The following is a 14,009-nucleotide window of genomic DNA, read 5'->3' as shown; positions in this document are numbered from 1 at the left end:
TGTTAACCACCCTTAAGACACATGTTAAATAAAATTAGAGCACTGGCCTGATATCCCCAAATACGGGCTTGCCTGTCCTCTTTCCCCTGCAAAATGATGCTAACTAAGCTCTGGGCAGCTCAGCTGGCGTCTTTTCAGCAGAATCCCTGGAGTTCCTTACATCATCATGAAATCCACAGAGTGGGCACTCAAGCAATTCCCGGGCTTACTGGTTGCCCAAGGGGACAGTTGAGTCCTGGCTTCCTGACAAAGGCTACCCCCAAGCCCGCATGCCTGGTACTGTCCTCAGAGCGTTACTGGAGCAGATCTCGTTAGAGGTAGGTCCTGTCATTAGCCTTGGTTTGTGGATGGGAATACTGAGCGCCGAGTGGCTGACTCTGGAGTGGCGATTGCATTCAACATCACAGCACACTGCCCTCTGTGTGACGTGGGGCTGGACGACCTCACACAGGGGGCAGAGCTAAATCCCTATGAACAGAGACGCAAGCAGTAAGCTAGAGAGGTGGGGTCTCACGGATGCTGAAAAGGTAGGTGCCATTAGCTAATGGGTGATGACTGAGCGAATCAAAGACAGCAAGGACGTGGGGGTCAGACACTAGGCTCAGACGTGCATCTTTGGACTTGCTGTGTGGCCTTGGGCTAGTCGCTGACCCTGTCTGAGGGAGCTGTCGACTGGAATGGCAGTGCCTAAGGCCCTCAGGTGAACGGAAGGATTAAGGAAGCGGGATAAGGATGCAAAAGCCTTAATGAAGCACAGCGTTGGGACGGTGGTGGAGCTTCAGCAATGTGATGTCCAGACTTCCAGCCCCTTGCTTAAGACTGAGCTTCCCCTGCAGGGAGTGTGGGTTCGGCACTTGATGGGGGAACTCAGAATCCGCCTGCCTCATGGCAAGGCAGGAAAGCTGTTTCCAGTTTCATATCGGGCAGGCAGCACCGGGATGTCGAGGGGGTCCCTGAAGTCACTGGGATGTCTCTGCCGAGGGTGAACCTAGGGGTGGGGCCGGCCAGATGGATGGGCATCCAGGGACATGAGGCCAAGGGTAGGCAGGTGGATAAGGAGCCGGAAGGCCTGTCTCCGACTTGTCCTGTGGTCTTGGGCGACTTATTTCCGCTCTCTGAGAGGCCGTTTCCTAATGTGGGAAACAGACCCGTTAAAATGAAGCGGCGATTGAAACGCATTCACGGCGCTGGTTTGCAACACCAGCCGATGTTACTGGTCATCCCACCTGCTGCGTGAAATCGTGTCCTTGGCCTGGGCCAGGACTGGGAGAATAAGGGAGGGATGCCTAGCGCTCCACTCCTCTTCCAAGGGACGTCTCCAGCTTGAAATGTGAAGACCAGGTTTTCCTTCTCTGGAATTGACCAATCCCCCCAACCCCAAGTCAGGTAGAGAAGCTGAGGGTCGGGTCCGTTGGCCCCGGGAGATAACGGCTGAGACCGTTATTCTGCAATCAGCCCAGAAGTGGCCTCTCAGACATTTCTCCATCTGCAGGGCCCCAGGGAGAGCAGAGGCCAGGCAAGAAAGACTGGGTGACCCGTCCCTGGTGCCCTGAGCACTGGGCTGGAACCCAAGGTACAAAACTACACTGCCCAGCTCGGCTACCCCAGAGTGGAGGCAACACCCTGACGGGTCCATGGGCTCTGGGCCATGACGTCTGGCAAAATCAAGCCTCAGCCCTTGCTGGCCTCTCCTTGGTTGCCGTGAATGTGGCTGGAACTTGGCTGATGAAATCTTGACATTCTGCTCATCACGGTACTTTTGCATTGATTCTAATTTTAAGAAAGATTGCATGAAATGTTTCTTTACCTTGACTACTGAACTCTGCAGCTGAGCTGAGTGCCTCGTTTGATGCCCCTTGTGCCGACCGTGGGGGCTGGTGGATTGCAAGGGAAGCGTGGCCCTCAAGAACCGGAAGGCTCCGTGCGAAGGTCTCCACTCCGGCTGCTGCTTCCTGATGAGAAGATCTGCCTCGAGGCTGCACAACAAGGCCTCCACTAGGTCCGTGAACCTCAGGGAGGCAGTTTTGCTCTCGAGTGGACATTTGGAAAGGTGTGAAGACATATCAGAGTGACTCAACGGTGCTAAACTTTGTACAAAACATAGGAAGCCCCTCCGCCAACCCCCCTGAAAGAATGATTTGAGTCCCAGCAATAACTGTGCAAAGGCTGAGAACCTTGATCGAGAGCCACAGTATAGAGGAAAGAGCATTCATTTTTCATCTTAAAGATGAGAAAGAGCTGGAGAGACAGGAGAGGGAGAGACAGGAAGAGAGTGGAGAGGGGAAAGAGGGGGACAGACAGACAGAGACAGGGAGAGAAGGGTTCAGCCTCAGAGGCTTAGTATCCCAGCTCCCTCATTCCCACAGGAACTTGGCAAGGCACCGGCCCTCTCTAATCTCATTCTTCACATCAGTGAAGTCGGGCTGATTGCATGTTCTGCTGGGACCGAGCTTAGGAAGGTGGGGATTCGGGATGTGCCCCACAGGAAGCATGCACACAGGGCCCACACCAGAGCTCAGGAGGCTGAGACCCCCGAGCCTCCCCCTCCTCCCCCTGCTCTCCCTGCTCCCTGGATCCTCCACGGCATTTGCTGGAAAACTGACCTAGGGAAGGCTGCTTCTGGGACTGAAGAGGATTGTTCAGACCTGGACCCTTTAGGGCACTGATGAAAATTCAGTCTGGACAGTAGTCATGGGGGCTTCAGGAGCATATTAGGGTGTTAGGGCACCTATGTCCAAACAGGAGGCAGGGCCCTGACATCCCAGCAGAGAGCAGGGCCCAACGGTGGGAGGACTGAGCCAACCTCTCATCAGCCCCGCTGTCCAACCCCCGAGTCTGGGGCAATCCCCCTGGCCTCTTCCCACTTCCCCAAAGCCCGGTATAAGGGCAGCTTCTGTGTGCCAACAGCCAGAGGCTGAGAGCGGAGGCTTCAGACTCTCAGGAGGCAAGTGTCCCTCGGCTTCCCCGGGAGGACAGGTCCGGGGCTGGGAAGAACCCGGGCTCTGTATGGGACACGCCGGGGACTCTGGTCCATTGCCCATAATGACCACTGTCCTGCCCCTTCTTCCCCAGTGGGCCTGACTCTGGCCCTGAAGGTGAGCGCACCTGTTCCTGCAGGAGCACTGGTCTGAGCTGTGTGCTGTCCCAGGGAGCAATGAGGCGCTCTCAGGGAAAGGGACTTGAGCTGACGAGCCCCTGTTCTTCCCCTGATCCTCCAGCTCGGGGTCTGTGCGCTGGGGGACAAGGAAGCTCTCTGCTTAGCCCTTCAATCTACCAGTTGAGGAGACCCTGCCTCTCCACTGTGTTCCAGGGACCCTGCAGACACAAGGCAAGTCCCCAGGAGGGAACGTGGAGCTGTGTGTCTGTCACAAGACTGCAGGGACATGAAAGGCTGCCTGCTGCTGCCCCTTCTCCTGCTGGGAACAGTTTCTGCTCTCTACCTGGGTGAGTGCTCCCCTTCCCTTCTCAAACATCTTCGTCTCTTCTTTCCTGCATCGTTTTTGGCTCTTGCTGGTCCAGGGCCATAGGCCCCTCTGCAGTTGCCCCAGCCCCTCTCTAGTTAGATTTCTCCTGGACCCAGAGCTGTGACCTGAACTTTCCCCCAGGGTTCCTTTGCAAGGAAAAACACTCACCTGTGAAGAGGAGGGCTTCTCACGTCTCTCACTTCCAAATTACCCACACGTGGTGTCAGTTGGCATCAGGTTCTCATTCAATTGTCTGTGTGATGTAAGAATTCTGGCTCATCCAACCTCCAAGGGATCCTTTCTGTCTTCGTTTCCAGAAGGGGTCCCTAGGAAGACTGAGTGGAGCCATCAGAGCTGTCCGTGGTCCTGGAGGAAGGTGGTACCTGGTCTGATGGCGGGTTATTTCTTTTCTTCAGAGGATGCCCTCCATCTGGGTGATGCGGAGACACAGGCAGACCTGAGCCAGGATCTGGAAGGCTCAGGGGGACAGGAAGGAGAGCTGGCCCTGAGTGGTGAGGTGCTTGAGTCGGAGGGAGAGGAGGCCGAAAACGCCCACGATGATGAGGGGGATTCAGACCCAGATGACTTAGATGAGGACGTGCAGTGTCCCAAGGAAGAGGAGACAGTGCAACTTCCAGGCAGTCCTGAGTGCAAGAGCTGCCGCTACATGATGGTGCGGACTCCAAAGAGGTTTAAGAAAGCTCAGGTATATGGCATCAGGCTGCTACGGGGGACCAGGGATGGAGAGACAGGATTGGGTTCAATGTTCAGTTTCTTATTATTTAGACTAGTGGTTCTCTTAGCCTAATATGCATCAGAAAGGAAAGTGAAAGAAAGAAAGTGAAGTTGCTCAGTCGTATCTGATTCTTGGCAACCCATGACTGTAGCCAACCAGGGTCCTCTGTGCATGGAATTTTCCAGGCAAGAGCACTGGGTGGGTTGCCATTTCCTTCCTGAAGGCATCTCCCTGACCCGAGGATGAAACCTCGGTCTCCTGCATTCCAGGCGGATTCCTTACCAGCTGAGTCCCCATGGAAGCTAAAACAAAGAACAAGAGATGGGATTCAGGGGGAGCAGCAGATACCGGATTTCTCATTTGCAAAGTGATGTGGGGTCTGTCCTGGAGACTCAGGAACTTAACGTGAAAACAGTGAGTTTCTCTCCCGCCCGTTCTCTCTGCAGAGAGTCTGCAGGAAGTGCTACCGAGGCAACCTCGCCTCCATCCACAACGTGAAATTCAACTGTTATATCCAGCGCTTGGCCACGGGTATTAACCAAGCACAGGTCTGGATCGGAGGCTTCATCAGAGGTTGGGTAAGTGAGGGGCCAATGTCCAGGGAGAGGAAGTTCTTTCTTTCTGTCCTTTTAAAAAGGTTGGTTTAACACTGGGAAGTCAATCCCTGTCCTTTAAAAGCCTTTTTCCTGCATTCATATTTAGCTGCACCCGGGCTTTCTCTAGTTGTGGCTGAGGCACCCTCTGGCTGTGGGGCATGGCTTTCTTATTGAGGTGGCTTTGCTTGCTGGGGTGCACAGAATCGAGACTCCCTGCTCAGCAGCTGGAACACAAGTCGGTGCTCTGTGGCACGCGGGGCCTTCCAGGACCAGGGACGCACCCACGGCGCCGGCAAGGGCAGGCAGCTTCTTCACCACTGGGCCACCAGGGAAGGCGCTTCTGAGAGCCTCAAGGCACCACCTGCCCCCATCGGGCCTCATCCTGGCCTGGAAGCTGGCTTGTGCTGACTTAGGAGACGTGATGACTGAGCGCGTCTCTTCCTCACCCGTGTTCAGGGGCTTCTCGCTTGCAGCCTTAAATCTGCCATGGTGGATGCATTTACACCAGAGAAATGGACAATTATTATAAATCGGGGTTCTTTCTTTCCTCTGCCTCACACTTTCCACCAAAGCTGGCTGTGAAATGTTAATTAGCAGATCACTGGATCAGGAGACGAGAGTTCACACCCAGCTTGGTCCCTCAGTGGCTGAATGCCTGCCTCCATATTTCAGTGTCCTCATCTCTGAGGGGGTCCTTCTCTCAGAGTGACCCGGGGGCTGTGCCTGAATAAGCGCCGTCACATTTGCTGCTCACGTGTGGTCCCGGGACCAGAGTCTCAACATCACCTGGTAGTTGTAGAAATACAGGACCCTGGTCCGCACCCCAGACCTCCCGAATCAGGATCCGCATTTCCACCAGATCGCTAGGAGACTGTCTGCTCAGTGAAGGCTGAGAAGCCTGCTGTGCCTGAGAGCTGGAAGCGATGTTTGCTCTTCCATGTCACTGCCTGAAAACGCTCAGGGGTGGGTCTGTAGGAGGGGATCCTAGCCAGGTGACACAGCAAGAGGAGATTATAGACACAGTGTCCAGAAGGGATGCTGAGGGGACTTTCAGGAGCCCCAGCACCTGTCTTCCTGGGCCTGTGCCCTCTAACCAAGCCTCTCTCTCCTTTAGTGCCTGTGGAGAAAATATCGCTGGACTGATGGGAGTTCTTGGAATTTTACATACTGGGCACTATGGCAACCTAAGTTTGGGAGAGGCCGCTGTGTAGCACTGAGCACCAGAGGTGAGGGGGCCAGGCGCCTGGACAAGGAGGGAAACTCCCACGCCGGTCCCTGTGAGCGGCGAAGAGATGCCTCCCCTCACACCTCCCCCTCTAGAGAACCCCGCCCTGTGTGTGAGGAGGGCTGAGGGGCAGGGATCCTCAGAGCCACAGAGAGGGGTCCTGGACGGGGCTGGGGGCTCTGTGTCCTCCAGACTCAGCGAGGCTCCTTCCCTTCCTCTGATGGGATGGTGACAAGGAGTGAGTGTGGGACAGACGGGAGGGATACTCGGGAATGGGAGGTGTGGCCGAGGGACACGGGAAAGATGTGGGAACTAGGGCCAGCTGACAGATGCTTCCCTGGCTCCCAACAGCACGGCTGCCTGACGTGTGGGAGTTTAGAACAGGGGAGAAGACCACACGGGCTACAGGCAGATGGCGGAAGTCCACATCTGGATCCATTCACTACTTGTCTGCTGAGATCAGGGCAGGTTACCAATCCCACTAAGCCTCAGTTCTCCCATCTGTGAAATGGGAGTGCTGACAGCCCTGACCTCTTGGCGTCACTGTGAGGATGAAAGGACAGGCCATGGAAAGCCCTCAGCACACTGCCTCTGCTAGGGAAGAGATCAGCGATCGTGGCTAGCTGGGACATGGGGAGACACACGGCCCTCAGGCTGGCAGGCAAAGGTCAGCTGAGAGGTGCCTGCCCGGGCACTGGGGGACACAGGCCACGCTCAGGTGAACTGACATCACTGTGCTCTCTGCCTGCAGGGGGTCACTGGCGACGAGCTCCGTGCAAAAGGCGGCTGCCCTTCATCTGCTCCTACTAAGCCAGAGGAGGGAGACCCTGCCCCCCCACCCCTCTGCCTGCCAGGTCCCAGCCTCGGCCCCCTTGCCCCCCAGCCTCCCTGGGTCATAAAGCCACGTTCTCACAGCATCTCCTGACTGTTGTCTCCTTGCTGCGCACTGTGGAGGAGTCCTCTGGGTTGGAGAATCCTGGAAGCCTTGTTCTGGCTTTGCGGGCAGGGTGGGGGGACTTTGAGGAGCAAAGCTGGAGAGGGCCTCCTGCTGGCGGGGCGGGAGCGGGTGGCACCGGGGGGCTTCACTGCAGTGGCCCCTGGGGGCAGCGGGGACCGGGCGGGGGTCCCGCTCCAAAGGGCCCCCCAGGGTCTCGTGGCAGAAGGTCCTTGTTCACAGGGTTGGGGGGGATTGGCCCTCTGTCTTCGGATTCAGGAAGGCATGTGGGGTGTGGCCGTAAGAGGTGGTATTCCAAGTGGAGGCGGCGAGGGGGACTGGAGGGCTGGTTGGAGCCGTGAGTGCCCCCTGGGGTCACCACGTGCTGGAGGAGAAAAGGGTCTCTCCCGGGGTCGCCCGCTCCTCCAGCCCCTGTGCGGTCTGGCCTCGGGGATCGGGCCCTCTTTAACGCTCTCCTAGCCGTCTTTGCTTAAAGGCCCCAGCTTCTAAGACTGCTGCCCCCTCTCTCCTTTCTCTGGAGAGTCGCTGTCATCCTTACGCCCAATCCTCGGTCCTTGGTCCCCTCCTTCCGGCTCTTCAGCTTGGGGCAGATTCAGTGTTTCGTCTCAGGAAATCTCAGCCTTCCGCTTTTCTCTCTCCACTTGACTCCTTTCTACATTTTCTGGGGTCAGAGCCACTTTCCTCTCTGGCCACCTGCCCGTTTCAGGCTCTCTCCACGTAAAGGAGCAGGGACTGGGCAGCAGGCCTTGCAGGGACTCCTCAGGACACCTGCGAGCCTGCAGTCTTGTTCTACTGTGACATTCTCAATGCTGTCCTTTCTGCAAGATGCAAATGATGGCCGCAGCTTTTGCTGTGAGCTCACTGCGTGTTCTGGGCTAAGCATTTCCTGTGCATTACGTCCTTTAATCCTCACAATACCCCCATGAGGTATGTGTGCGGTGCATCCAGATCTCAAACGAAGAAAGTTAGTAGACGATGGAACCAGTACCACCCCTCCACTGTCTGACCCTAAGTTCATGCCCTCAAGCACCAGGGCCTCATGTGGGAGCCTAGGTTCTCCTAGGGGTGAGTGTGTGTGGTAGGGGTGGTGACGTCCATTCAGTCAGTTCAGTCACTCAGTCGTGTCCAACTTTTTGCAACCCCCTGGACTGCAGCATGCCAGGCCTCCCTGTCCATCACCAATCACGCAGTTTACTCAGACTCATGTCCATCATGGACCATTTCATCCTCCATTGTCCCCTTCTCCTCCTGTCCTCAATCTTTCCCAGCATCAGGGTCTTTGCCAATGAGTCAGCTTCACATCAGGTCGCCAAAGTATTGGAGTTTCAGCTTCAGCATCAGTCCTCCGAGTGAACACTAAGGACTGATCTCCTTTAGGACGGACTGGTTGGATCTCCTTGCTGTCCAAGGGACTCTCAAGAGTCTTCTCCGACACTACAGTTCAAAACCATAAATTCTTCAGCACTCAGCTTTCTTTATAGTCCAACACTCACATCCATAAATGACTACAGGAAAAACCATAGCTGTGACTAGATGGACCTTTGTTGGTAAAGTAATGTCTCCGAGTTTTCATAAGCTGTCTAGGTTGCTCATAACTTTTCTTCCAGGGAGCAAGCATCTTTTAATTTCATGGCTGCAGTCACCATCTGCAGTGATTTTGAAGATCCCCAAAATAAAGTCTGTCACTGTTTCCCCATCTATTTGCCATGAAGTGATGGGACTGGATGCCATGATCTTAGTTTTCTGAATGTTGAGTTTTAAGCCAACTTTTTCACTCTCCTCTTTCACTTTCATCAAGAGGCTTTTTAGTTCCTCTTCACTTTCTGCCATAAGGGTGGTGTCATCTGCATATCTGAGGTTATTGATATTTCTCCTGGCAATCTTGATTCCAGCTTGTGTTTCTTCCAGCCCAGCGTTTCTCATGATGTACTCTGCATAGAAGTTAAATAAGCAGAGTAACAATATACAGCTTTGACTCACTTCTTTCCCTATTTGGAACCCTTCTGTTGTTCCATGTCCAGTTCTAACTGTTGCTTCCTGACCTGCATACAGATTTCTCAAGAGGCAGGTCAGGTGGTCTGGTATTCCCATCTTTTTAAGAATTTTCCACAGTTTATTGTGATTCACACAGTCAAAGGCTTTGGCATAGTCAATCAAGCAGAAATAGATGTTTTCTGGAACTCTCGTGCTTTTTCAATGATCCAACAGATGTTGGCAATTTGATCTCTGGTTCCTCTGCCTTTTCTAAAACCAGCTTGAACATTAGGGAGTTCAGGGTTCACATATTGCTGAAGCCTGGCTTGGAGAATTTTGAGCATTACTTTGCTAGCATGTGAGATGAGTGCAATTGTGTGGTAGTTTGAGCATTCTTTGGCATTGCCTTTCTTTGGGATCAGAATGAAAACTGACCTTTTCCAGTCCTGTGGCCACTGCTGAGTTTTCCAAATTTGCTGGCTTATTGAGGGCAGCACTTTCACAGCATCATCTTTCAGGATTTGAAATAGCTCCACTGGAATGCCATCACCTCCACTAGCTTTGTTCATAGTGATGCTTTCTAAGGCCCACTTGACTTCACATTCCAGGCTGTCTGGCTCTAGGTGAGTGATCACACCATCATGATTATCTGGGTCGTGAAGATCTTTTTTGTACAGTTCTGTGTATTCTTGCCACCTCTTCTTAATATCTTCTGCTTCTGTTAAGGCCATACCATTTCTGTCCTTTTTCGAGCCCATCTTTGCATAAAATGTTCCCTTGGTATCTCTAATTTTCTTGAAGAGATCTCTAGTCTTTCCCATTCTGTTCTGTTCCTCTATTTCTTTGCACTGATCACTAAAGAAGGCTTTCTTAACTCTTCTTGCTAGTCTTTGGAACTCTGCATTCAGATGCTTATATCTTTCCTTTTCTCCTTTGCTTTTCACGTCTCTTCTTTTCACAGCTATTTGTAAGGCCTCCCCAGACAGCCATTTTGCTTTTTTACAATTCTTTTCCTTGGGGATGTTCTTGATCCCTGTCTCCTGTACAATGTCACGAACCTCATTCCATAGTTCATCGGGCACTCTATCAGATCTAGGCCCTGAAATCTATTTCTCACTTCCACTGTATAATCATAAAAGATTTGATTTAGGTCATACCTGAATGGTCTAGCGATTTTCCCTACTTTCTTCAATTTCAGTCTGAATTTGGTAATAAGGAGTTCATGATCTGAGCCACAGTCAGCTCCCGGTCTGGTTTTTGTTGACTGTATAGAGCTTCTCCATCTTTGGCTGCAAAGAATATAATCAATCTGATTTCGGTGCTGACCATCTGGTGATGTCCATGTGTAGAGTCTTCTCTTGTGTTGTTGGAAGAGGGTGTTTGCTATGACCAGTGCATATTCTTGGCAAAACTCTATTAGTCTTTGCCCTGCTTCATTCCGCCGTCCAAGGCCAAATTTGCCTGTTACTCCAGGTATTTCCTGACTTCCTACTTTTGCATTCCAGTCCCCTGTAATGAAAAGGACATCTTTTTTGGGTGTTACTTCTAAAAGGTCTTGTAGTTCTTCACAGAACCGTTCAACTTCAGCTTCTTCATCATTACTGGTTGGGGCATAGACTTGGATAACTGTGATATTGAATGGTTTGCCTTGGAGATGAACAGAGATCATTCTGTCATTTTTGAGATTGCATCCAAGTACTGCATTTCGAACTCTTTTGTTGACCATGATGGCTACTCCATTTCTTCTGAGGGATTCCTGCCCGCAGTAGTAGATATAATGTTTATCTGAGTTAAATTCACCCATTCCAGTCCATTTTAGTTCGTTGATTCCTAAAATGTCAATGTTCACTCTTGCCATCTCTTGTTTGACCACTTCCAATTTGCCTTGATTCATGGACCTGACATTCCAGGTTCCAATGAAATATTGCTCTTTACAGCATCAGACCTTGCTTCTATCACCAGTCACATCCACAGCTGGGTATTGTTTTTGCTTTGGCTCCATCCCTTCATTCTTTCTGGAGTCATTTCTCCACTGATCTCCAGTAGCATGTTGGGCACCTACTGACCTGGGGAGTTCCTGTTTCAGTATCCTATCATTTTGCCTTTTCATACTGTTCATGGGGTTCTCAAGGCAAGAATACTGAAGTGGTTTGTCATTTGCTTCTCCAGTGGACCTCATTCTGTCAGACCTCTCCACCATGACCCACCCATCTTGGGTTGCCCCGTGGGCATGACTTGGTTTCATTGAGTTAGACAAGGTTGTGGTCCTAGTGTGATTAGATTGACTAGTTTTCTGTATGGTTTCACTGTGTCTGCCCTCTGATGCCCTCTTGCAACACCTACCATCTTACTTGGGTTTCTCTTACCTTGGGCGTGGGGTATCTCTTCGTGGCTGCTCCAGCAAAGTGCAGCTGCTGCTCCTTACCTTGGATGAGGGGTATCTCCTCACCACCGCCGTTCCTGACCTTCAACGTGGATGGCTCCTCTAGGCCCTCCTGCGCCCACGCAGCCACCACTCCTTGGACGTGGGGTTGCTCCTCCCGGCCGCCGCCCCTGGCCTCGAACGTGGGGTGGCTCCTCTAGGCCGTGCTTAGTGCACCGATCACAGCCGCCCGCACTTAGTGCTCCGGGTCACAGAAGTTAATTAAGCAGGGTGACAATATACAGCTTTGACTTACTCTTTCCGTATTTGGAACCCTTCTGTTGTTCCATGTCCAGTTCTAACTGTTGCTTCCTGACCTGCATACAGATTTCTCAAGAGGCAGGTCAGGTGGTCTGGTATTCCCATCTTTTTAAGAATTTTCCACAGTTTATTGTGATCTACACCAAGGCTTTGGCATCGTCAGTAAAGCAGAAATTGATGTTTTTCTGCAACTCTCTTGCCTTTTCAATGATCCAACAGATGTTGGCAATTTGATCTCTGGTTCCTTTGCTTTTTCTAAAACCAGCTTGAACATTTGGAAGTTCATGGTTCACGTATTGCTGAAGCCTGGCTTGGAGAATTTTGAGTATTACTTTACTAGCGTGTGAGATGAGTACAATTGTGCGGTAGTTTGAGCATTCTTTGGCATTGCCTTTCTTTGGGATTGGGATGAAAACTGACCATTTCCAGTCCTGTGGCCACTGCTGAGTTTTCCAAATTTGCTAGCATATTGAGGGCAGCACTTTCACAGTATCATCTTTTGGATTAGAAAGAGCTCAACTGGAATTCCACACCTCCACTAGCTTTGTTCATACTGATGCTTCCTAAGGCCCACTTGACTTCGCACTCCAGGACGTCCGGCTCTAGGTGAGTGATCATACCATTGTGATTGTCTGGGTAATGAAGATCTTCTTTGTACAGTTCTTCTGTGTATTCTTGCCACCTCTGCTTAATCTCTTCTGCTTCTGTTAGGTCCATATGGCTTTTCTCCTTTATCGAGCCCATCTCTGCATGAAATGTTCCCTTGGTATCTCCAATTTTCTTGAAGAGATCTCTAGTCTTTCCCATTCTATTGTTTTCCTCTATTTCTTTGCGCTGATCACTGAGGAAGGCCGTCTTATCTCTCCTTGACATTCTCTGGAACTCTGCATTCAAACGGATATATCTTTCCTTTTCTCCTTTGCCTTTCGCGTCTCTTCTTTCCACATCTATTCATAAGGCCTCCCCAGAAAACCACTTTGCCTTTTTGCATTTCTTTTTCTTGGGGATGGTCTTGATCCTTGCCTCCTGTACAACATCACGAGCCTCTTTCCATAGTTCTTCTGGCACTCTGTTTATCAGATCCAATCCCTTGATTCTATTTCTCATTTCCACTGTATAATCATAAGGGATTTGATTTAGGTCATACCTGAATGGGCTAGTGGTTTTCCCTACTTTCTTCAATTTCAGTCTGAATTTGGCAATAAGGAGTTCATGATCTGAGCCACAGTCAGCTCCTGGTCTTGTTTTTGCTGACTGTATAGAACTTCTCCGTCTTTGGCTGCAAAGAATATAATCAATCTGATTTCAGTGTTGGCCATCTGGTGATGTCCTTATGTAGAGTCTTCTCCTGTGTTGTTGGAAGAGGGTGTTTGCTATGAGCAGGGTGTTCTCTTGGCAGAACTCTGTTAGTCTTTGCCCTGTTTCATTCTGTAAAACAAGGCCAAATTTGCCTGTTACTCCAGGTGTTTCTTGACTTCCTACTTTTGCTTTCCAGTCCCCTATAATGAAAAGGACCTCTATTTTTGGGTGTTAGTTCTTGAAGGTCTTGTAGGTCTTCATAGACCCATTCAACTTCAGCTTCTTTGGCATTAGTGATCAGGACATAGACTTGGATTACCGTGATATTGAATGGTTTGCCTTGGAAACAAAGAGAGATCATTCTGTCGTTTTTGAGATTGCATCCAAGTACTGCATTTGGGACTCTTTTGTTGACCATGATAGGTACTCCATTTCTTCTAATGGATTCCTGCCCTCAGTAGTAGATATAATGTTTATCTGAGTTAAATTCACACATTCCAGCCCATTTTAGTCTGCTGATTCCTAGCATGTCGACGTTCGCTCTCGCCGTCTCCTGTTTGCCCACTTCCAGTTTGCCTTGATTCATGGAGCTGACATTCCTGGTTCCTGTGCAATATTGCTCTTTACAGCATGGACCTCGCTTCCATCAGGCTGAGTATCTGAATGTGACCCGCGGAGGGATGCAAGGATCTCCAGAGCGTGTCCTTTCAGTCAGCAGGGTTTTGTGGCTGGAAGTGTTGGCTGCTTCCTGGGCTTGAGCACATGGGATACAACACCGAGGGGAGGAAGGAGATGGTCCTTGACTCTTTTTTTTTATTTTCTTAAAATAAAAAATCATTTCTTTATGGCTGTGCTGGTCCTTGTTGCTGCACAGGCTTTCTCTAGTTGCAACAAGTGAGGGCTAATCTCCAGTTGCAGCTCAGGGGCTCAATTGCCCCACGACATGTGGGATCTTCCCAGACCAGGGAATGAACCAGCATCCCTTGCTTTGCAAGGCAGATTCTTAACCATTGGACCATCAGGGAAGCCCCGAGTCCTCGACCCTTGTGCTCACCTTGGGGAACACGATTCCAACCT

At 51.2% G+C, this 14,009-nt stretch overlaps 1 protein-coding gene across 4 annotated transcripts; it reads left to right on the top strand.

Moving 5' to 3' along the window:
* The first annotated feature begins 2,868 nt into the window (after positions 1-2,868).
* Positions 2,869-6,938, top strand: LOC138420885 (proteoglycan 3-like). 4 transcript variants are annotated; one of them, XM_069554543.1, is made up of 6 exons: positions 2,869-2,944; positions 3,311-3,444; positions 3,881-4,170; positions 4,647-4,778; positions 5,911-6,022; positions 6,773-6,938. In XM_069554543.1, exons 2-6 carry the CDS (start codon positions 3,384-3,386, stop codon positions 6,829-6,831), a joined length of 654 nt encoding a protein of 217 aa, XP_069410644.1. In that variant the 5' UTR covers positions 2,869-2,944; positions 3,311-3,383; the 3' UTR covers positions 6,832-6,938. The 4 variants fall into 4 exon arrangements, with proteins under 4 accessions (XP_069410644.1, XP_069410646.1, XP_069410645.1 ...); XM_069554545.1 differs by having other exon boundaries at positions 2,896-2,944; positions 3,219-3,444; XM_069554544.1 differs by having other exon boundaries at positions 2,910-3,095.
* Positions 6,939-14,009: the final 7,071 nt, after the last annotated feature.

The sequence above is a fragment of the Ovis canadensis genome, chromosome 15 (assembly GCF_042477335.2).
Source record: "Ovis canadensis isolate MfBH-ARS-UI-01 breed Bighorn chromosome 15, ARS-UI_OviCan_v2, whole genome shotgun sequence".
NCBI lineage: Eukaryota > Metazoa > Chordata > Mammalia > Artiodactyla > Bovidae > Ovis > Ovis canadensis.
Note: the sequence above shows the minus strand (reverse complement) of the source record. Positions and strands in the feature narration are given on the sequence as shown.

What these genes read in the sequence shown, in the direction of transcription:
- LOC138420885 (XM_069554543.1), top strand. Translation starts at nt 3,384, where the DNA reads ATGAAAGGCTGCCTGCTGCTGCCCCTTCTCCTGCTGGGAACAGTTTCT. An exon ending in AGTTTCTGCTCTCTACCTGG is followed by an intron (nt 3,445 to 3,880) that starts GTGAGTGCTCCC and finishes TCTTTTCTTCAG; the next exon opens with AGGATGCCCTCCATCTGGGT. An exon ending in GAGGCTTCATCAGAGGTTGG is followed by an intron (nt 4,779 to 5,910) that starts GTAAGTGAGGGG and finishes TCTCTCCTTTAG; the next exon opens with TGCCTGTGGAGAAAATATCG.